Raw genomic sequence first — 24970 nt, 5'->3', positions numbered from 1 at the left:
GAAAGCAAGTGTTATAAATTAAGATTTTAGAACTATGCTAATAAAAATTTATGAAAATAAGATAATGGGTTGGCCGCCCTGATTGACAGCAATGACAGTGACAGGAAACTTTAAAATAAAAAAAATGAACGTAACATATTTGCTTTTTAAGTATTTGGTTTAATATCTTGCTTCTAATTTTTGTCAATTTTATTTGAAATAATTTTAATTTTATTTTAATGTTGTCTTAAAAAGGGTAATTTATGATCAATTTAGTCTTTTTTGTAAACGACGTTTAAATCGTTAACGATTAGTTGTTTAACGGTACAAAATCCAAATGAGATGGTATTTAAGTGCTTATGTGGATACCTTAAGACACGGTGAGCTGAATTTATTGATTTTTTTGAAAATGTATTTCTGATTAGGGTCTCACCTCGCCAAACCATCATCTTCGCGCATCATCTTCCTCGCGCTTCCAAAACCTTAGGTCGCCACCACAGCTACACAACAAAGTCCATTTCAGGTCGTCACCGTCGTAAGAATCGCGCCACTCAATACGAGAACCTGCAACCACCACATCTCCATCCGCGACGCCATCAAACCTGCAGTAAATCACGAGTCTTCCTCCTCTAGCACCAACCTAAATCGCGAGTTTCGTATAACATTCATAGCCAACAGCAGAATCTCCATGGCCACCCTTACTACTACCACTCTTCATTCTTCAATGCGCCGCTGCGGCACACACCTCCATCATCCTCGCCAACCCCAAACCTGCAAACCACAAGAACCAGAAATCTGCAGGACCACGAGCTTAAATCGCAAATCCTTCTGGCGAACCGATCGAGCTCTCGTGCTTCCACTGTTCGGTAGCCTCACCCCTTCAACTGTTTGGTTCCCTTCTTCTTCTCCCTCACTGCTCAGCATCTTCCTGCCTTCCATCATTTGGTTGACTATTTACTAATATCCTATAATAGTATTCTTCACCCAATACACACCTGCGAAAAGAAATCAGAAACCCTAAAGCAGTTCAAGACCTAATCGCAATCCAGTATCAACGAGCAACTTGCGCCTAATCAGAAACTCCAAAGCCATTGGATTCCCATTTGGTAAACCCAGGTTTCATCCATTTGTCCACACTACCCAACAACCCCATCAACACCAATCCCCATCATCTTGAAAATATGCAGTTGAAGACTAATATTACTGAGTTCAGACTTTGAAATTTTTATTTGAATTTTGTATATATGGAAGTTAATTTAGTTTTGAGAGGTTGATGTTTTTTACCTTTATTTTGTTTTCTTGGAAGGGGTCGGTCATACAAAATTTGGATAATTGGGTTTTGAAAATGGTTACCTTAATTAATTGAAAGTTTCAAATATGGGTGCAAAATTAAATAGGTGATTAATCAGAGTTAGGTAGGTATGGGTAATGGTGATGATAAGGTGTGCTTTATAGAAAGATATTGTTTTACAAAAACTCACTCCTCTATTGTATATGCAGAGATAATTTAAAACGACGAGGCTGCGCTGTTCGGAAATCATGACAGCGTCGCCACCTCCTCTGCCTCATCTCCGCTTGCAGTGGCTGTGCATTCACGTCCAAGCCCTTGGAAGAACCTCCCAACCCAGATGATAAACTCCTTGCACATGGCCACACAAGACCCATACACTTTCATTAAATAAATGACATTTTTTCAGAATCCACCTCACTGTGCTTAAGGGAATCCACAGGCAGTTAAATGTCATCTCATTTGGATTTTGCACAGTTGGACAGTGTGTCGTTAACGATTTAAACGCCGTCTGCAAAAAAGACTAAATTGAACATAAATTACATTCTCTAAGATAGCATTGAAAAGAAAAAAAAATTAGAACCATTTCGAATAAAACTGACAAAAATTGGGACCAAAATTGATATTAAGCCTAAATATTTTTATTTTATTAATTTTAAGAAAATATAATTGAAAAAATTTTCAACTAAAAAGTTTTACTTTATATTATTATTATTTATTTTGGTATACATTTCTAATTTTTCTAAATATTTGTTTTAAGTAAATTTTTCAAATTTAATATTTTTCTGATTTAACGCTTTTTAAAATTTAATTATTTTTAAAATTATAATAATTTTTTTACAATAAAAAATTATCTATAAAATAAATAAAAATTATTTAGAATAAAACCTAAAAATTATTTATATTTATTTTTATAATAATAATAATAATAATAATAATAATTTTATTATTGTCTCTTGTCATAAAAGAATAACATATGTTTTTACTAATATTTATATATAAAAAAAAAGTGTTACCATTTTGATAAAATTATTTTTAAAATAATATATTTATTGTTATTTTTAATATAGGTGTACGATGATATTAAAATGCAGTTATTTAAAAAGGTAGGAGCATCCCTATCAACCATTTTAAATTAACTTAAATTAAAAGGTCATTAATAGTTTCACTAAATACATTTTTTTAGTAGAAGTTAAGTGAAACAGCGGCACCGGGTATCTTTTCCCGTTAGCTATTGATAATTAATTACAAGCATGTTTTGTAAGAACCTGGACTTTATTTCTTTAGTTGTTTGTTTATTTATTTTATATTTTTTACTAATAATTTCATAAAAAAAAAGTGAGAATTCTTACACAAATTAATTTAGGATAATGAATATTATTCAGTTATAATTTTTAAAATTTTATTTAAAATGAGGCAAACAATGAAAAATACTGAAGACATCTTAAAAGAATAATATTAAAGAAAAATAAAGTTTAACCTTATGGTATTAATTAGAATAGTAAAGCGTAATCTTCCAAATTGTATCCAAATGCACTGTATTTTTGTGTAAAATGTTCTCTATCAACTACAAAACTTAATGAAAGATATTTTAGCCGAAATAAATTTTATAAGATTTATCTATCTAATAAATTTACGTAGATATTTTATTTAGGATTAAGAATTTCGAAATATTCAAAACTTTCATATTATTCAAAATTATATCATTAATTTATTACTTTAAATAAATATATCAATAATTATATAATAAATTTAATATAAACATCCAACAAAATACTAATATATTTTATTTTTAATTATAAACAAAATACAGTTTTAGTATAAAATCTTTATGATTTAATACCAATTTTAGTCTTTATATTTATCATAATTATTAAATATTATTTTTTAATTTCTTTTTACTCAATGTAAAACATGTATTTTTATAAAAAAATTAGAGAAATTAATTTGATCTCTTAAGTGGGTGTAAACTCTAATTTGTTACAAAGAGCAGAAAATCTACTTACAAGAACTCTCACAATCAAGTGAGTAAGAGATATTTCAATATTGAATAAGTATTGAGTTAAATTACTCTTATAAGCATTTATGGGGTTGTTATTATATAAAAAATAATAACAAAAAATATAAGTTCAAAACAGAAAAACAATGGTATGATTGAGGACCATCTGGAGGACATCTAGGACCACTTAGAAGAGAAATGGTAAAAAAGATGGAAGAGGAAGATGAAGCTTCAAGAACTCTACTCTTATGAAGGATCACATATATATTAGTTATTTTATTTACTTCGCATTGCTTGATGAATTGATCACTCATCTACCTTATCTAACTTAAATTAGGCGAAAATTAATTTAAGTTATATATCCAATTAGATAATCTAATGTTGTTACATGGCAAAAATGCATCTATATGCTTTACTTGGTTATGGAGTCTTGATCATTAACTTTAGGTCCTGGGTTGTAAACATGGGTTTAGGATTACATTAGACCCATGTAACACCTTGACTCGTCTAATGCTTAGATTTGACCTTTGCCTTTACCAAACTTACTTCTTTCGTTGCCACACACAATGTATAAATATAAATCAATTAAGCAAATCCAAGTGATGCTACATGTCATATAATTTGAACTTCAAACAACATTGATCAATTCTGATTCTCACTACTTCCATTAGACGCTCTCTTAGGTGTCTAATCATAGTTTCACTTTTGATCAGATATGTACACATCAGATGGAGTGTTTTGTTATCATCAAAACCTTATTAATTGTTGGGACTCATCTACTTTAACAACATAAACCTTTTTTCCTCTTTGTGTGCCCATAATCAATTGGTGTGAAATAAATAAAAGAAACGCTACGTAAGTTTCTTTTAAACTAAAAAATTATGTTTTAGCTTTGAGACCTCTTGAGTTTTCATATAAGGAGTTGTTTAGCCTTCAAAAAACCATGAGTCTTGGTAGAAATTACTATGCACTTGTTATGGATGATTTTTCTAGGTTTAGATGGACTTTATTTATAGTGTTTGTACTATACAAGGCCTGATGCTACCTGGACACAACTCGGCCTGATCTACCCAGTTACAAGTAGGTCTGTTTCTACTTGTCTCACATACTTTAATGGCGTATTATTCTTTAACATTGAACATTTTGAATCAGACAACTAACTCATGAGTTAAATGGGCTATGCCCCCTCCAGGTCTATATAGGTGAAGGCTCACAAACTTATAGTTATCTTATAAATAATACACTCATCGAGGTAAATAAGGGACATTCATTTTTACATCATTGATTCCTATCTGATGCACCCTACTAAGTTGGGCGTCAGAGTGTCTTTAGTAAGCACTTTACCATCCATTCATAGAGGACGAGCACCGAGGGGAGGGCTAAAGGAAACCCACTTGATGCATAGAAGATTGAAGAATGTTAAGATAAGATCATCTATAAGACATGACCATCTAACACCTTCATGTTTTGAAGTTTAACAAACAAAGATAAACGAAATGAGTATTTGACAAAGTATTATCCTCATGAAAATAATATCGTTGAATAAAAGACATTTTATGAAACAAGCGCTATGACATCTAGATAAACAAAGAAAAATTTCAGTAAACGCGCTAGGACCAAACGATCTTATTATCAGTAGACGTGCTATTAAACAAAGATTTATTATGGAAGGGTCACTACATGATTTTTTAGTAAACGCGTTATTAAATTATGTTTTAGTAAACATGCTATTATGATAGTAGACGCACCATTAAACAATATTTTCGCAAACACATGAATATGTTACAGGACATTCTTGCTAAATGCACTCATATTGTATCTTATTAAACAATGCAACAATATGCTACATGATGTTTTTTGTAAACGCAATAAAGCTATAAACAATGCTCCAAAAATAATGTGTTGAATAACAGTTTACTAAATGCACTCTCATACTAAACAAAGATCATTAAACAATGCGTTGTTAGTAAACGCCTTTTAAAGGATAAATGATACCTTGATACAACGTGTTTTTATCCAGCAATGAAACTTTTATGAATATATACCTGGTATCTTTTCAAAAAGTGCCTAAAAAATTTTCATGTATAGAAAAATTGACAAAGTTGTTTTGAACACGCAACGCAAAACATTAAATGTGCAACATTTCAAACAATAAAAGTAAATAAGAAAAAGGACATATCTGTCAACATGCATTTCTACTCTACTTTCTGTAGATGCCTATTAATAGTATTCACCTACTCCATCATGAACAAGTCAGAAGTGAACGTTAGAAATAAAGAAGACATTCATAGAATGTTCTCTCCATCAAAAGTCGTGTTGAAGAGTTCGTACAACCTACTTTAGTTAAAGCATTGCAAAAAGCATCTCTACTCTAACCCATTGACTTCAACTTATGGTTGCTACCTACAAAAAGGCTACGAAGATCTTAAGATTGAAGACAAGCATTGTCTAGCGGATCTTTTCCCATGAACCTATAAATAGAAAATCCCTTGGAAAGAAGAAGAAGGATAAGCACACGAACAACAAAAAGATCAAAGAAAAACTCACACTCGTGCAAGAACAAGAACTCTAAGTATACACTCTCAAGCTTCATAGAGTCATAAGCTTACATTAGAAAGAAAAGAGAAAATCCTACAAGGTCCATTAGATTGATTTGTATTGTAAACAATCTAAGACTTATAAACAATCTGATTGATCGTACATTCTGAAGAGAATTCAAACACTTAGTGGTTAGCCTAGTTGAGTTAAAGGCTTATTGGACAATTGTTTAGCGAAAACCAGGAGTGGGTATACTCAGTTCTAGTCAGCATAACAAGTATTACCAGGATTGATTAATGTAACCAAGAGTGATGTTAATGCTTAGTTCTAGTCAACATGACAGGTGTTACCAGGATTGACTAGTGTAACCAGGAGTGGTGCTAATACACAGTTCTAGTCAATGTAACAGGTGTTACAGAGATTAACTAGTGTAACCAGGATGTGTGCTAATATTGTAATCTTGTTGAGATTATAGTGGAACCCTCTGAGAGGTCTTAAAGGAGAATTAGTCGTAGCTTAATTGAGTGAACCAATATAAAAATATTTGTGTGTTTATTGCTTTAGCTTTACAAAATATCTTATTTATAAACACTGCAATTGCTTGCAAAGTTAACCTCTTGTCATTAGACATTATTTTCCTTAAGAGCTATCTTTCTTAAAAGTTGTAGTAGTTTTCCTAAATGCTTGAAAAACACTTTATCTCTGAACGTTGTGGTTTAAATAATGCCTTATAAATCAAGCATCTAACAACCTATGTAAATCGTCTAACCGTCACCAAGGTTGTTAAACGTCCATTTGCAAAAACGTTTTTCATAACACTATTCAACCCTCCTTCTAGTGTCTTTTTAGTAGTTTGAGTTCTATCCATGTAGGTCATCTTCACAAGGTACATTCAGCTCTACAAAAAAAATTGGTGCCCACTATGGGGCTCGAATCCACGACCACAAGGTGAATGTCAATTGATTTTCTTATAATGAACACATTAACTACTCACTTTTCATTTACGGTACTCAGCTTAGTTCACTAGTGTAAAAATGGTCTGATGTTTGCGTTTTTTGGCCTTTAAAGTCTAAAAAATATCGATGTCATATTGGGAGACGTTAAATTGACGTCAAATTTAAAAAATCAGACGTTAATTGATGTTGGACATAGAGCAATTTGACGTCTCCAATAGATAAAATTGATGTCAGATATTTCTTTATGTCTGACGTCAATTAATGTGAATTAATGTCGAATTTTGCCATTGTCCAACGTTAATAAATTTTTCGACGTTAATCGAATTTTTTTAAATTAATTTTGATTCATTTTTACAACTCTACGAGACCTAAATAGAGAAAAACAACAAATGTAATCCAATTTTGGGTATTTTATATAGCATGAACTATGAATTATAAGCAAAAGCACAAAAGTTATGACAATAGTAGTATTAACTTGTGATATTTGGTTTTGATAGCTATGGTTACTGGTTTTGGTTGGATTTCTTTTACCACTCCTTTAGAACCGGTAGTTCAAGAAAAACACCAAGAGCTCTTACTCTAGGTCTCTATTATAAAAATTATTTGGAAAGTGAACAACGATAGATCTTTAAACGACCATAACATTTGCTCTTGTTATCCGATTTGCTATTATTATATATGGATTTGGGGTAGAAAAAAGTTTAAGATATTGTGGTAGCTAGCAGAGCCAGCTAATTCTTCTAGATTCTTCGGAAAACGATGTTTTGTACTTTTCGGAAATTTATTTTTGTTTTTTTTTTCAAACTTTGCAAAAATATTTAAAATAGTTAGACTTTGAATTTTGATCTAAAATTTTTTGTGGGGGCTTCTCATGCTATTTTGGTTTTTGAAGAAATTTTTAGGTCATTTGGAGTTGTTTACAATATATTCTCAATTCTACCCTAAAGCTTAGATGTATAACGTGTAATGTACTATGAACAACAAATAACAAACAACAACAACAACAAACAAGTTCTTGAAAACGAAAAACAAAAATGAAAACTAATCTTAAAAAAGGTGGGTTCATCGGAATAAAGTATTGCCACAAGTGAGAGAAAAAGCAAAATGCGCACCAAGGAGAAGAACACGAAAACAATGGGTAAAAAAAAATGAAAATCATACCTAAAGTAGTTAATGAACATGCATTTGTACTAAATGAAAGAAAGATTACATGTGTAGGTCGCCAAGCTTCGTGCGAGAAAATTTTGAGCAGAGAAGAGGATCTCACGCTAAGATAAAGTGAATGAATTTTTAACCTCCCGCCCAAATTTTTATTGAATTCACTAACATATAATGTTTGATTCTAGGGCATTTGACGTCTTATAACCTTTTCACATCTAATTCTAGGGAATTCAAAGTCATACGTAAATACATTTTCACCTTCTTGCCAAGCATTTTCGCGAAATTTACCCAATAGGATGCTGAACTTCTCAATATCCGACATCTTATAACCAATAGGATGTCAAACTTCTCAATATCTGACTTCTTATTTGAACTTTTAGTTTTAAAATGTCACCGATCATTTTTAACATTGGTTATTCAATGATTGGACGTTGAACGTGTGATGTTATATGTTGTTTTTGTAGTAGTTGTTGAACCTTCCATGTAGTTCCTTATCACCTCAGGGTCTAGGTTGAACCTTTCAATGCAGTTCAATGCCGCCTACTCGACAATCCAGGTCGAACCTTCCATGCAGTTCCTTGCTTCCTAAATGGCAATCTAGGTCGAACCTTTCCATTTAGTTCCATGTCGCCTACTTAATTGTCTCGGTCGAAACTTCCATGCAATTTCCTACCACCTACCCAGTGGTTCAGTTTGAACCTTCCAATGTAGTTCTCTGCCACCTTTCCATTGATCCAGGTCGAACCTTCCATGGTTCCTTGCCGCCTCGAACCTTCCATATAGTTCCCTGCCGACTACCTAGTCTGTCTAGGTCGAACCTGCCAATGCAGTTCCCTATCGCCTACTTAGTCGGTTCAGGTCGAACCTTCCATGTAGTTATCTGCCACCTATCTGGTGCTCTTGGTCAAACCATCCATGTAGTTCCCTGCCGCCTACCTAAATCCTATCATCCAAACCTCTTCGTCGCTGTTCTCCTCGAGGTTAAGGGACTATACCTGTAAAGTTATTGATTAAGATACAACTTTTCTTTTTAAAACATATAATTTTCTTTGTAAAATATATAATTTGCTTGCAAAATATAAAATTTTGTTTGCTTTTCTTTGCATGTGCTCTCCACAGGTACAAAACAATTATCGAGTACCAACCATTGGTATCATGTTTCATAAGTCAACTAACGACCAACTACAACTGTTGTACTAAACCTATTAAAGTTTTTGACATGCCTTCAAGTCATGAGAAAACTGAATCGCAAGATCTAATTTTTGTTACTTGTTCCCTCTTCCTAGCTTAGCCAAATTTTTTCACTTTTTGATACTCTGCTTGAAGTGACTTTTTCTGATCTTGATTATTTGTTATTCTTCGATTTATCTTTAAGGTGTCATGAAAATTTAACCAATTTATTTCCATACCTTAATAATTTTAACTTAGCTGCAGTTGTACTAACACACCCCAAAATATCCAAAGAATATTTATGCAACTAAAAAATTATTTTTATCATATTTTTTAATCTCATCCTCAATAAACTCAATTATAACAAATCGTAATTAAAATATTCTATTAAAGTAAAAAACCAATTAAGAATCTCAAGATAAAGGTTAAATAAGGGCATAAATATGCACTCATCAACACGACTTGATGTTACTCGGGCACAAGCCGGCCTGATCTACCCAGGCACAAGTCGGCCTATTTCTACTTAGCCTGACCTTACCTTACATACTCTAATGGCGTATTATTCTTTAACTTAGTACATTCTGAATTAAACAACTGACTCATGAGATAAATGGGTCATGGCATGCCCAGGTCCATATAGGTGAGGACTTGCAAACTCATAATTATCTTATAAATAGTACACACATCGAAGTAAATAGGAGACATTCATTTTTACAAAATTGATTGTTATTTGACGCATCCTACTAACTTGGGCGTCAAAGTGTTTTTTGCAAACACATCATTATCCATCCATGGAGGACGAGCACCAAGGGGAGGGCAGAAGGAAACCCATTTGATGCATAGAAGATTGAAGAAGTCTCTTAAGGTTATCTTCACAAGGTACATTCGGCTCCGCAAGAATAGTTTAAAACTAAAATTAAATTATATGAACTACAATGAATAATACGCATTCTTAGTAAAAAAATAATTATGGTCTAAATAATACTCAGTTTTAATTACAAGTGAATGTGTTCCAAATAATATTTAATCTTAATAAATAATCATTACATTCCAAATAATAATGAACTTGTATATTAGAACAATAATATATTTGATGAAATTCAATCAATTCATTAAAAATTTAACAATTGTCTTTGTTAACATATGAACCATTATGAAAACATAATGTATATTACTTTTATCTTTTTTCTCTTTAAATTATATGTTATTGAATTATAATTTATTGTATAATTATATATTTGAAAAATAAAATTTGAAAAGCTGTTTAGATGGCCTATCTATCAAATATGAAGTGCGTCTAACTTTCTTCATTAGGTGCAATCTTTTAAGAAAAATATTAGATAATGTATATGTAAAGTGAAACTGTTGTCTAAATATACGTCTTTACACAATATATTACAAAATATTTTCTTCAAATCTTAAAAATATAATTAACTATCCTTTACTATATTTTAACTAGTTAGTCGTATACCGTATTGGCATAAATGTTCATTCTCGATACATAAATTACAAATATTACAATAATATCTTATAAAAGTATAAAGTTAGAGTAAAAGAAAACGTGTAAAAGAATATAAGGAATAATAGATTAGATAATTTCCTTATTATATGTGAGTAATTTCCTTTTAAAACTCTTAAATATGAAATATAGAGATGTAATAAAAAAATCAATTAATAATTATTTCACAAAAATCTTTTCAAATTTTTAAGTTTTACAATATAAAGATAAATTAATTAAAATTGGATTTTTATCGAGGCAAAAAAATCCTTACATTCTTATTCTTATCGATGTTATCTTTAGAAATTCGTATGAAAGTTTTATATCAAAATAATCTTTTTTAAAATCTGAATCCAATATCCTGAACGAGTATTCTTATTCAAATGATTTTATGCATTTGAGAGAACTATACGAAAGGTGGTGAAAGGGAAAAGAGAATGGAAAAGGAAGAAGAGGATCGTAGAAGAGAAGCTGCAATCGCATCCACGCCCTGCCTCCGACCTAATTTCAAACCTAAAGGCGTTACGCAGCACCAGCTCGAAAAATTTCGTGTGAGTACCCTCTTCAATCCAATTCACTTTTTGTCATTCTTTACACTTCCCACGTTCAAAAATATTGATAATTTTATATTTTTTCAACATTTTGAAACATGGGTATATGTAGTTTTACTACTGCGTTTGATTGTTGGTGTTCTTCTGTGTTAACGTTGTCTGAACATTGGATTGTGATAGGAATTGCACAAGAGGCGCTTGCAAGTGAAATCAAAATCAAAGTTCAAAATAAAATCCAAAGGTTTGTTTCTTTCTTTTCCCGCTTAATTGTAATGGTTCATTAATTTATGGTGTTGTAATTCCGTTAATGGTTCTGCAGACGGGCCTAACAAAAAGTCACATGGTGATGATTTATGTAGCCAAGACAGCGTAGCTCAAGGTTCAAAAGTTGATCCCAAGGAATCCGGTTATTGGAATGATTGTGAAGGAATTGATTCTAGAAATGAAGAAGCAAAGGATGATATGCCTGTGATTTCTGCGCCAAATAAGCGAAAATTGCATTGGGGGTATGTATAGATAATAACACTTTAGTTGATAGATCTCAGTTTGCAATAGTTAATCCTTGTTTGTTTCTCTAATCATTATAATTAGGGCTTTTGGCACCCAGGTGAGACTTAAAGATATTCCCGTAGGTTTTGATTCATTGGTCGGTTATGAGACTTAGTTGTCGAGATTTAGTCACTTTTTTTTTGTTAACAACCGTAATTAGGGCATTTAACTTCCTGTTGGCAGCTTGAGGTATTTTCTCAAGCTCTTTGGATTGATTATGAAACTAATCTTCAATTTTGGTCTGGAGTTTGATTATAGTGAAGACTCCTCGACCCTCCCAAAACTGTGTTTTTGTGTTGCCAGCTGAATTACACCTATTGAGTTGTTAACTTATCACATCAGTAGCTGTGGTTAATCTCTGCTTTGACATCACATATCACTGGTTGTGTTTTATAGTATTGTAATTCTGCTCTATCTGTGCATATATGGTTATTTTGCTTGTTTGTTTTGCCATGTGAGCAATTCACAATCATCTGACGTGTTAATAATATTTTGCAGGCTTGACACCAAGAACAGGTGGGAGAGGAAATCCAACATGTAGATATCACCATTGAACTGAAGTGGGGGAATTCGTGAATTTTGGTTAAGATGATCATGAGAAGAGGTAATACTCATGATCAAAAGACCATGGGAGTGACCTGAGACATTGTGTTGCAATTACACATGTAGAGAATGCTAAGAGAAGATAAGTTATTCATGTTGGGCCTTAAAAGTTCTCACGTAACATCACAGATATCAGTAAGATAGTAAATAACTCTGTTGTGGTTATTTGTAGAAAGTAACTTTGTTAGATAGAGAACTAATGTTTTATTTGGTATATTAGCATTGTAAACATTTTATTCAAACAAATTCTTTGATCTTTAATGAAAAAGAAAACTTAGAAATTTTGCTGAAGATTCTTATTGTTTGTTTTATATCTGTTTTTCTCTATTCATTCCTATTGCACCAGTTATACACTTTTCAAATTGAGTGCAAGAATTTTGGAATAATCAGGATACATGTTGGCCTTTATTAAATTAAAGAAAAATTTTCATTCGTGCAGAAGTAATTTCATCAAACCACCATGAACTGGTGTAAAAGTCACTATATTATTATAAAACTTAAATATTATTTTAGTTCATAGTTTTATTGAGTTTGATCAATGTAGTTTTAATTTATTTTTGTTATTTTCGTCTTAATTTTCGTTAATTTTGTTCTTTTGGATAATACAATTTAAATAATTACTAGCATAGGGAACATGTGGCCCAGTTCGTCCTATATTTTCTCATCTCCCTTCCCATTTTCTTCTTCTTCACTTTCCCTCATCATATCCATGACGACCCATCACCAATCTCTTCCATCTTCTCTTCTTCACGAACCCATCACTGACAAAAAAAACAGAGAACACGTCCACTCATTTACATGATAAATTTTAACAAAAAAGCCACGAGACACGTCTACTCATTTACATGAAGACATCATCGTTCACATAATTAAAGACCAGGCTTAGCACTCATTACCTCTTCTCCAGATAATAACCTTCAAATCTTGATGCTCGTAATTCCACAGCCTCCCTTTGCTTGCATTAACACTCACAGACGTTCAGAAATTTCTAGGTTACCCTTCTAAGTTCTGATCATCCCCCTTTTTCTGTTTTCACGTGTTCTTAGAAAAAAAGTCACATACTAAATTTACCAAGTCTCAATTATACATTGACGAGGACAAATTCACTTATAACCTTATTAGGATCCTTGGTGAACTCTCATCACATAAAATTCATTCTTTATATGAGGTAATAAGTTTAATAGAGTTACGATGACTTCAGTGATAAATTACCTACTCAATACATAACACTAAATTAACAAGCATTGCACTCTCCTTATAAGTACTAAAACTCATACAATAACCAATTCAATCATTTTCATGTTTTCATTCCATTCCTCCACTTTCATACTCATAACAACATTACAAATCCATACAACACAATCTTCTTAACAATTCCTTCACATATTCAAAATATCCTCATACTCATATATATTCTTGGCATTCCAACATTTAAGTCATATTTTGTTCAAGTAAATCTCATACGCTATCCACAACATATATACGAATAAAAATATTTTATCAGATTGGCATGTTTTATCTTTCATTCACACATATCTATCATTCACAATATACACTCCTTTATCCCAAGATCAAACCAAATCAGCCTAGATATCAATGTAGTAATGTTCTTCAAAAAAGAAAAACCTAAAAATAGAGCAATTGTAAGCAACTATTTTTTTTCTAAATATAGACTACAAATCAAAGGTCCCAATGGTCAAATTAAAGATTCACATGTCTAGTATGAACTGTTAAAATTTTAGCTTGATCCAATTGTTAATGAACCGAAAATCCTAATTTTTCTTAAATGACTCAAAACAAAAAACCACAACTCTTCCAACCAGAGGATTGTTCACCCAATGAGAAAGCCTCCCTTGTCTCTATGTAAAAATCAATTTTGGTCTTACTCAGCAAGCGGTTGGCTCACCTAGTGAGTCTAATTTTGCATAACTTGTGGTACACTTAACTTAAATAGTGCTTTTCCTTCTCTAATCAAGTTAAAGTCAAATCAATGTGATAAAATGACCTAATTGAGCTAAGAATATCATTCCACTATTTCATCCCCACATCGCAGCCCCAACATTCATTTCATCATTCAATAGAATTTCACATAATTAACTAAAGTATTATCAAAATTCAATCAAGATCAACAATACTAGCATACAATTCAGTCATCAACCCAAAAAGTACAAATAAATCAAATTAAAAAATGCAAATCAAACATACAAGACTTATAATTAGCTTCATTCATCTTACTTAAACTGTCTTTTACTCGTAAGTGCTCCTTGGAGCTCTATTTCTCATAAGATGTCCTAACTAGACCAACATGTCCTAACTAGACCAACAAAACCCTAATTAGAAATCTAAACATACTACCATAATCACAAAGCAACAAAGATTCACTTAGAGCACCTTTTAATCATATGCATAGCCATATAGCTCTACATGTAACCCAAAGAGCAAAATATCTCAAAAAGAGAATAAATGTGTTTTGCACACTGATGGATGTGTAGAGTTCTTCACTAAGAACACATCTATGGTATTTGATCTTCAAACAAATGAAAATTGGGGTTAGAAACCTAGAAAGAAGGTTGAGGAAAAGTTTATAGAAATGCACCTTTGTTAAGACAAAATCTATTTGTAACCTTAACCTTATCATTAAAATATTCATGTGTTGTCCTTTTTTCTAAAAAAAAAATACCACTCTTCTTAGACTATTTTCTAGATTCTCACAGGGATGGTTTAGTAAGAATGAATCATTTATTAGATTTTTTTTTGTCATGTATATTTTATTTAAATGTATTAGGGTTATTATCTGGTTAGTCAAAATTATAAAGTGGTATGTTAATATTAAGTTTATGATTAAGGGCATAATTGTCTTGAAAGGTTGTTGTGTAGATACCTAAAGTGATATTATAATTAGATGAAAGGTCAAATTAGAATTATTAAAATATGGAATGTGACTCGAAACAATTATTAAATAGATTATGGTCCTCATTTGTAGAGAAGGTAACGTTATGTACTATGTTATAGTTTTGTTTTCTCTTCATCCCCATCAGGATAGATAACAAAAGTAGTGCCTAAGAACCCCTACATTTGGAAGATTACATACCCACGGTTAATATAATCATCCACATAATTTTTAATGGCAAACTTAGGTATGCTTTCACATTTTTTAATCATGAATTAGATTGTGAGTTCACTAAAAATTAATATATGATTGTGCTATAAATTTTGGATCTCTATGGGTAAAAAACAGTCGTTAAGCATAATTATTATTTCTTAGAAAATTTCTTCAATTGTTATGAGAGCAACATATATTCTATTCATGTGTAACTTTGAAAATTTTGAAATTTTGGTTTCTTTCGCATATCAATGTTATATGAATATGCATAAAACACTGCTTAAAATTGGTGGTTTCCAAATTCGTTATGAAACTCATTTTAAATTTTTATTATTATTATTATTTTGTTTGGATTTGGTACATAAATGTTCAAATTTTGGTAGATTAGCATTTTAAATGAGCTAATTGAATGAAGAAGTCACCAAAGTGATCTCTCTTAGGTAGATTGTTTGTGAAAAAGGCTAAATGTTCGTGTTTATGTTTGTCCATGCTAGTATTGATCGACCCAATTGAAGATTAATGTTTGGCCGAATTGCATACACACACTTGTGATGGTAAATGTGTGATAATTGTGAGATTTTTTATGTCAATGATAAATCAATCCAAAAATAGGTTTATTGTTGGACATGTTTTATTATCAATGGTTGATTATTACAACAAGATACCTCGAGCAATTAATATTACTATCCAAAGACATGATATTGATGGTGCATTAGGTAACTTAAGATGATTTATGCTATTATTTGAACATATTGATGATTGAATTTGTTTTATGATGTGAGCACATTTACATTATTTATTTTGTTTTCAATTCAATTACTATTATTTTAGTATTGCTAATTGAATCGATTTTGATTTTTAATAGAATAAATTTTAAGCACTAGAAAGAGAATATGAAAATTGTTCTTGGCTATATCGATCTTAACCTTGTGCTAAGGATTGACAAACTAACTTATATTGCGAACTCTGGTATCTCTCAAGAGATGAGAGATTTTGAGAAATGAGATCGCTGAAATTGCACGAGTCTTATGATTATTAAGCTCATCATTCCTAAAGTTTTAAGGGAAACCATATCTGCTTTTCTTTAGAGCTTGATTTCCATGAACTATTAACACAAAGGAGATATGAGGGGATACATTATGGAAATGTCAAATATTTCTTTAAAACTTAAAGCACTAAAGCTTGAGATGTCGAAATACTTGTGCATACATTAAATATTGATTTATTTTCCTTCACAATTTGCTCAATTTAAGATATCTTATAACTATTAAATACAGAAATGGTCTTTTAATGAGCTCATTTCATAATTGTACAAGAAAAGGAAAGAATTAAGCAAGAAAAATATAAAAAAGTGATCATTTTTAGCACCTTTAAAGATCAAAGGGTTTTATATTTTAAGGTCCCAAATTGATTTTTTTTAGACAAAAATTATCGAGGATATTGAGTTTGGGAGGAAGAACAAGGTTAGAGACTTTGTTTTAGAGGAAGAATTCATCACACATTCTATAATAGATTCGTATAATTGCTTTTGATAAAGAAGTTTAGAACCTATACAAAATATTCTCACTTAAGATAATATAGTAATTCATGAAGAATAAACTTAAGATCCTTAAGAACCTATGCATCATGAGCTAGTACTTTTCTGGAGATCAACAAAAGACAGGAGAAGTATTATTCTAGATTATTAGGTGATATTTCTCAAAGAACATGGGGAAAGTAATGGAACAATGAAAGATGACCTAACAAACTTTAATCAAGCTATGTAAAATTCCAACTTAGAAAAGTGGATTAAAGGAATGAATGAAGAGTATAAGTCCACATAAGACAACAAGGTTTGGGAACTTATCCCGTTATTGGAAGGTGTGAAACCCATGGTTGCAAATGGGTATTTAAGACTAAGAAAGTTTCCAAAGGTAATGTGGAAATGCATAAGGCTCGTCTTGTGGCTAAGGGTACCCAAAAGGAAGGAACTGACTTGACTTTAAAGAGACTTTCTCTTTAGTTTCATAAAAAGACTTTTTTGAGAGAATCATAAAGTAATGTAGATAGGTATAAGACTCATGACTAAAGACTTTACCCAAAAGGAAGAGATTGACTTTTAAGAGACTATTCTCCAGTTTCATAGAAAGAATCTTTTAAGACAATCATAAAGTAATGTGGAAAAGGTATAACACTCATCTTATAGCTAAGGCTATACCCAAAAGGAAGGGAATGACTTTAAAGAGGTTTTCTCTCCAATTTCATTTAAAGACTTTTAGGATAATTGTGGCTCTTATTGCACATTGTGATTTAGAAATCCATCAAAAGGATGTCAATATGACATTTCTCAATGGAAACATTGATGAAACAATCTATATGATCCAACAAGAAAACTTTGTTTAAAGAGACCCAAAGAATACAATTTACAAACTGGAAAAATCCTTTTACGAACTAAAATAAGTGCCTTGTCAATGGTACTACAAATTTCATTTAGTAATTCTCTCCTTTAGTTTCAACACGAATCCTGTTGACAATTGTATGTATCATAAATTCAATGGGAGCAAATATATTTTTCCTGGTCTTATATGTTTATTACATCATACTTGTCACTAATGATATAATCATGTTACATGAAACCAAGAGATTTTTGTCATGACGCTTCAAAATGAAAGACCTTAGTGATGCCTCCTTTACATTAAGAATCCAAAAACATTAAGATGAATCTTACCGTACTTTAGGATTGTCACAAAGGAGCTATATCGAATAGAGACTTAAAAGATTTGACATGCAAGAATGTAAATCAGGGGATACTATAGTTGCTAAGAGAGACAAATTTAGTCTCAATCAGTGCCTAAAAGGAAATTTAGAAATTCATAAAATGTAGAAGGTTTCCTATGTATTAGTTGTCGGAAGTTTGATGTATACCCAAGTGTGTACGCATTCAGATATAACATACATAGTTGGGATGTTAGGAAAATATTTAAGCAATCCAGGATTATATGCTTACATATAAGGAGGTCACACTAGTTGAAAATCACTCGATATTTTGACTTGGTCCTATTTTAAATGTAAGGATGGTTTGAGATCCACTATGAGCTATATCTATTTGTAGGCTAGTGGTTCAATTTCTTGGAGTAATGTCAAGAAAACTCATACTTTTTCCTCTACCATGGTTGTAGAATGTATAGCATTATGCAAGGCATCTAGTCATGCGATTTTGCTGAGGAACTTTGTCATTAGACTACAAATTGTTAAAGGAATTGAAATATCACTTAAGTTGTATTGTGACAACAAATCAATCGTCTTATATTCCAATGATAATAAGAGTTTGATCAAATTAGAAACACATTGATATTAAGTTTCTAGTTGTCAATAAAAGGGTACAAAGTGGACAAATTTCCATATAGATACACTCCATGATAATGGCTCCTCTTACAGAGGATCTTTCACCCAAGGTCTTTCATGAACATATTATTGAGTGTTTTATAGTTTGAGGAATTTTTAGTTCAGGGAGAGTTAGTCATTTGTGATTTATGTTTTATGCTTGTTATTATGCATGCATACTCTTGTATTTGAATAATTTCCTTTTATCAAATATAAAGTTTGATATTTAATCATTACACTTTATATAGTAATGTTATTGATTGATCTAACTAAGGTCAAGTAGGACCAATTGAAAATTGACATGTATAGGTCACCTTCATATGATTTTCATACTACATATTTCATGACGAGTAAGTATCTTTTATTTGTGTCAATAGTAGAGATAATTGATGAGTTTAGTTATGATTAATATAATGAAAACAACTTTGGTTCTATATATTGATATACTTAATATACACAATTTTTTTAGTTATGTCTAAGGAATATAATGACAAATTTTGAGCTCATAGATCCTAACACATTGTATGAATACACATGTGACTAATGGAAGATTGTTAAAAATTTTGGGTTAGATATATATTATTTAAATGTGTTAGGGTCATTATCTAGTTAGTCAAAATTATATAGTGATATGTTAATTTTAAATTTATGACTAAAGACATAATTGTCATGAAATGTTATTGTGTGGATATCTTAATGTAATATTCTAACTTTGTGAGGGGTTGAATTACAATTATTAAAATTTGGAAAGTGATTGGAAATGTCATAAAAGGGGTTATAGTCCACATTTGTAAGTAACATTATGTATTGTGTTAGAGTTTTCTTTTCTCTTCATTTCTATCAAGAGAGAAAACAAAAGTGTCTTAGATCCTCTACATTTGGAAAATTAGATACCCACGATTAATATCATCATCCACATCATTCTACATGACAAACTCAAGTACGCTTCTGCATTCTTTTCATCATGAATAAGATTATGAATTCATTAAATATTAATATATGATTGTGCTATGCATTTTGGATCTCTATCAGTAAAAATGTGGTTAAACTCAATTTTTATTTCTTAGAAATTTTTATCATCATCATCTTATTAAAAAGAGAAAAAAAGTAAATCATCAAAAATTGTTTTGGAGAAATGGATATCAAAGATAGTAACATGTACAATCAAATTAATCATAATTTTTTGCTTCTTTAATAGGCCAAGAAATTTAACTACTAAGGAAAAATATACTATAAGCACAAATAATAATGAAATTGAAGATATGGTTGAAGAAGACGAAGATGAACTAAAAGAGAAAGTTATATATATATATATATATATATATATGAGGAAGGGATGATATAAGTGTGATATTCATCTCATAAACAATAAACGAAAACAAAGGATTATTTAAATATAGGAAATAATGTCTTATATTTTATAATTACGTTTTGGTTTTATGAATTAAATATTTTGACTTCATTTTCATCAGTGATGTTAAAATGAGGGGTGTTGCTCCCTCCACCACCACACCTTTCTCCCTCCACCTCCCCTTTACTATTTTGCCCCTCAGTAAAATTTTATTTTTAGAGTTATTATTTTTTAATTTTACTCATTCAACACCTATTTCACTAATAACTTATTCTAGTCTCGTACATGAGTAAAATACTTTTCTTTCATCTTAACATTATACTTCTTTATCTCTTTCTTTCGGCGTTGTGAGATACTACAAGTTACAAAGGTTGGTGGTGGTAGAAAGAATTATCAAGCAGTCTCCCTCTCGTTGTGCATTCGCTCTCGTGGTGCAGTGCGTGTCGTGCTTCCTCCAGGTGCGTATTCGAATAAACCTTGAAAAGAAACCCTAAAATAAAAAAAGTAACCTTTAAACGGAGGTGACATCCTTCAACGGATATCAACATCCTTTTCAGGTTTTCCTTAAACGGATGTTGACATCCGTTGAAGGATGTCACCTCCGTTTAAAGCTTACGTTTTTTTATTTTAGGGTTTGTTTTATTAGGGGACATCCGTTGAAGGATGTCACCTCCATTGATGTATACTTCCTCATGTTGGTCGACGCACTGGACGCTCCTCCACACCACGGCGGCGACACTCCTTCACACTACAGCGGCAATGGAAGCTTTCAAACCAAAAAAAAAACTGGGAAGAAAAAGGAATGTAAGCGTGGGAGGTGGGGATGTGAAACGGAAATGGAGAAAGGGGAAGAGAGTTCCGTAGGTGGGTGCTGGGAAAGTAAAATTAGGATTTCAAATTATTTAAAATAGGGTAAAAGTAAAAATCTTTTTAACTTAAGGATATAATTATATTTAAAATAATGTGGGGAGGTGGAGGAAGTACATGGTAGTGGTGAAGGGAGCAACATCCTAAAATGAGTTGTAACCCACGAGTCAACCTGGTCCACCACAGGTTTGAGTCGGGTTTTTGAAAAAAATATAATTTTTTATGGGGGTTAGTTTTCAACCCGACTCACTTAGAACTCTGCTCACCTGGGTTGAACCCGTGGTGAGTCGGGTTGGCTCACCAACCCGCCTAATTTAATTTAATTATTTATTATTTGTGTTTCAATATTATTAGTTAGTATTTTTTTTATTATATTGTAGATGGAAGCATTTTTTTTATTATATTGTAGATGGAGATAAAAAAAAAGATGTTTCAAGAGAGAAAAATATTATAAATTTATCTATTTAAGACTCTAATATTATAAATGGACAAGTGATACAAAAATTATCAATATTAAAAACTTATTTGTTAGTCTTTTGTGCTTGTTTTTGGATTACGCTTGGATTGTATGATATCTTTTTATTTATTTTGAATTGTTTTTGGAGTTTATCATCATAGTGAAATTTATTTAGATTTGAATTAAAAAAATTAAATTTTTTTTTAATTTAAAAAAAAACTTATAATTAAGTGAGTTAGTGAGTCAACCCGTTTAACCTACAACCCGTGGTGAGTCGGGTCGGGTTCGAATTTTTTCAGCTTGCTAGTAAACTAGATGGGTTAGGTTAGCTCACTAAGTGACCAACTCGTGGTGGACCGGGTCGTGTTGAGCTAAGTTACCTGTTTTCACAACTCTAATTTTCATACATGATATATTTAATATCTTTTATGTCACTCATTTTTACTTAAACACGTTGTATTTTATTTATCCTGTATCTTAAAAATTCATAATAAGATTAAACCTACTATTAAAAAAGTCATAAAAATATTATTCATAATTCAAAATTTTGATACAATAATCATAGTAACAACATGATACTAAAAAGCTAATGCGTTGAAATATACTAAACTTCCATAATGTTATTTGGGGATTTTGATTAACAGTGGTATTAATAATTGTTATTAAAGTACGATGGCTATAATTGCTATTGATCGTGCTCAAAGATTTGGTTGGCATCATTTTGGCTAAAATGTGATTTTTACCTTGCTACCTTGACTTAGAGATATTAAAGGTATTGTTAGATATATCTTTTACTCTTAAAATATTATAAAAATTGTATATTTAGTTTTTGTATTTTATAAAAATCACGGAACATCCTTTCAAGAAAAGTTTGTAGGGTATTTTTATATGATAAACCGAATTCTACAGTAAAGTATAATATAGTAACTTTTACAAAATATAGAAACAAAATACTTTACAATTTAATTTAAAGACAATAAGCAACTTTTATAACTATTTATAAGTAAAAAAAACATATTTAATCCTTAAAATTACACTTTTAAGAACATAAAATATTTGCATTTTTATTTAATAAAAGGTTTAAAGAATAATTTTGATGTCTTATTTCAAATAGTAGACTACCTTATATATACATTTAAGGATCCTATAATCCTTTATCTATTAAAGGAATGAGAGGTGCACAAATATGCACAAATTATAATAATATCTAAATTATAACTAACACAATATTTGATTGTCTAATATCCTTTAATAGAATATTTGGCATATCTTAACACCCCCCACTCAAGTTGGTGCATGGATATCACACATTCCCAACTTGAATAGAAACTCATTAAACAATCTTCTTGATACTCCTTTGGTGAGAACATCAGCAAACTGCAATTATGATCTTACAAAAGGAAATGAAATTATTCCAGCTTCAAGCTTCTCTTTGATGAAATGTCTATCAATCTCCACATGCTTTGTTCTATCATGTTGCACAGGATTGTGAGCAATTGCTATAGCCGAAGTATTGTCACAGTACAAACTCATAGCTTCATTTTTGTAAAGCCCAAATCTGATAGCACATTTTTAATCCACAAAAGTTCACATACACCTAGTGTCATGCCTCTGAATTCTGCTTCAGCACTAGATCTTGCTACTACAGGTTGTTTTTTACTCCTCCAAGTTACAAGATTCCCTCCTACAAAAGTAAAGTATCCAGAGGTAGATCTTCTATCATCTTTTGAACCTGCCCAATCTGCATCAGTGTACCCTTCTACCTTTAAGTTTTCATGATTTGAGAACAAAATTCCTTTTCCAGGAGCGGACTTCAAATATCTCAAAATCCTTTCAACAGCATCCATATGAAGCTTCCGTGGGTCATGCATAAATTGACTAACAACATTCACTACATAGGTGATATCTGGACGTGTATGACACAAATAAATTAATTTTCCTACTAGCCTTTGGTATCTTCTTCTGTCTATGCTTGCTGAATTTGAGCATTGAAAGAGTTTATGATTTTGTTCAATTGGTGTACCTTCCAAACCATGCTCTTGGGGATTGTTTTAATCCATATAGAGCCTTCTTTAATTTGCAAACCTTCATTCCAATTGAATCAGTCATGCCTGGTGGAGAATCCATATAAATTTCTTCTGAAATTTCTCCGTGTAGGAAAGCGTTTTTCACATCAAATTGTAGAAGAGGCCAATCTTGGTTTGCAGCTAGCGACAAAAGTATTCTTACAGTATTGAGTTTGGCTACTGGTGCGAACGTCTCTTGGTAATCTACACCATAAGACTGAGTGTAACCTTTAGCCACAAGTCGTGCTTTATATCTCTCAATAGTTCCATCAGCTTTATGCTTAATTGTAAAGACCCATTTGCAGCCCATAGTTTTCTTCCCTTTTGGTAAGGACACAAGATCCCAAGTGTTGTTTTTTTCTAAAGCTGCCATCTCCTCAACCATTGCTTCGGTCCATCTAGGATCTGTCAAAGCTTCCTATACATTACTAGGAATAGAAATTGAAGATAATTGAGATACAAATGATGCATATGACTGAGATAACCTGTGAGATGACACATATTTACTAATGGGATATTTAACTTTGGCTTGGAGGTCTGGTTCATATTTAACTAGAGGTTGACCACGGTTAGAACGAGGTGGAAGAATATATTGAACAGTAGTAAACTCAGTGTTTGGTGTGTTGGTGGTCTCACTCAGACAAGAATCAAGTCCATGATCAATTTCATTAGTATTATCAGAGATAGGATCAGAAGGTACCTCTGAAGAGTCAAGTTGAACCTGTGGAGAAGATTGAGTCAATTGGTTATGATCAGAAGACACTGTATTATCCAGAAAAGAAGTGTCCATATTTAGGATTGGCTCACTTCCTGCAGAATGATCCTCACACAATAATTTATCTTCACAATCAAACATACCAACATCATGATTATGCACTTCACTTTTATTGCCTCCTTGAAGTGGAGAATCAACATAAAAAAATTCATGCTCATTAAATGTCACATCCATAGAAATATAAAATTTCCTTGATGGTGGATGGTAAGCACGATAACCTTTTTGAGTTGATCCATACCCAACAAAAACACATTTGATCGCTCGTTCTTCAAGCTTTGTACGTTGATGTGGGTGTAAGTGAACATATATAACACATCCAAAAATATGAGGTGGTAAATAAACTATGGGAGGAAGGATACAATGATCAGACAACACATCAAAAGGCCTTCGAAAGTTAAGCACACTAGAAGGAGTTCGATTAATTAAATAAATGGTAGAGCTCACAGCCTCACCCCATAAATGAGATGGGACATTACCATCTATCAAAAGTGATCTTATCACCTCTAATATATGTCTATTTTTCCTCTCAGCCACTCGATTTTTTTGTGGTGAATAAGGACATGTAGTTTGATGCAAGATGCCTTTAGAGTTCATGAACTCTATTAATTCAGTCTTAAAATATTCTTCTCCGTTGTCTCATCGAATGACCTTAATAGATGTGTTAAATTGTGTAACAATCAAATGATAGAAGGAACG

At 31.5% G+C, this 24970-nt stretch overlaps 1 protein-coding gene across 1 annotated transcript; it reads left to right on the top strand.

Moving 5' to 3' along the window:
* Positions 1-10934: 10934 nt before the first annotated feature.
* Positions 10935-12581, top strand: LOC108345519 (uncharacterized). The gene is made up of 4 exons (XM_017584094.2): positions 10935-11140; positions 11321-11381; positions 11460-11646; positions 12188-12581. The coding sequence occupies exons 1-4, from the start codon at positions 11027-11029 to the stop codon at positions 12228-12230; spliced, it is 405 nt and encodes a 134-aa protein (XP_017439583.1). The 5' UTR covers positions 10935-11026; the 3' UTR covers positions 12231-12581.
* The last annotated feature ends 12389 nt before the right edge of the window (positions 12582-24970 follow it).

This window comes from Vigna angularis, chromosome 8 (genome assembly GCF_016808095.1).
Source record: "Vigna angularis cultivar LongXiaoDou No.4 chromosome 8, ASM1680809v1, whole genome shotgun sequence".
Taxonomy (NCBI): Eukaryota; Viridiplantae; Streptophyta; class Magnoliopsida; order Fabales; family Fabaceae; genus Vigna; species Vigna angularis.
Note: the sequence above shows the minus strand (reverse complement) of the source record. Positions and strands in the feature narration are given on the sequence as shown.

Bases quoted from the DNA above. Each gene is read 5' to 3' on its own strand.
- LOC108345519 (XM_017584094.2), top strand. From the start codon at position 11,027: ATGGAAAAGGAAGAAGAGGATCGTAGAAGAGAAGCTGCAATCGCATCC. The intron at 11,141-11,320 runs GTGAGTACCCTC...GGATTGTGATAG, and splicing joins ACCAGCTCGAAAAATTTCGT to GAATTGCACAAGAGGCGCTT. The intron at 11,647-12,187 runs GTATGTATAGAT...AATATTTTGCAG, and splicing joins AAGCGAAAATTGCATTGGGG to GCTTGACACCAAGAACAGGT.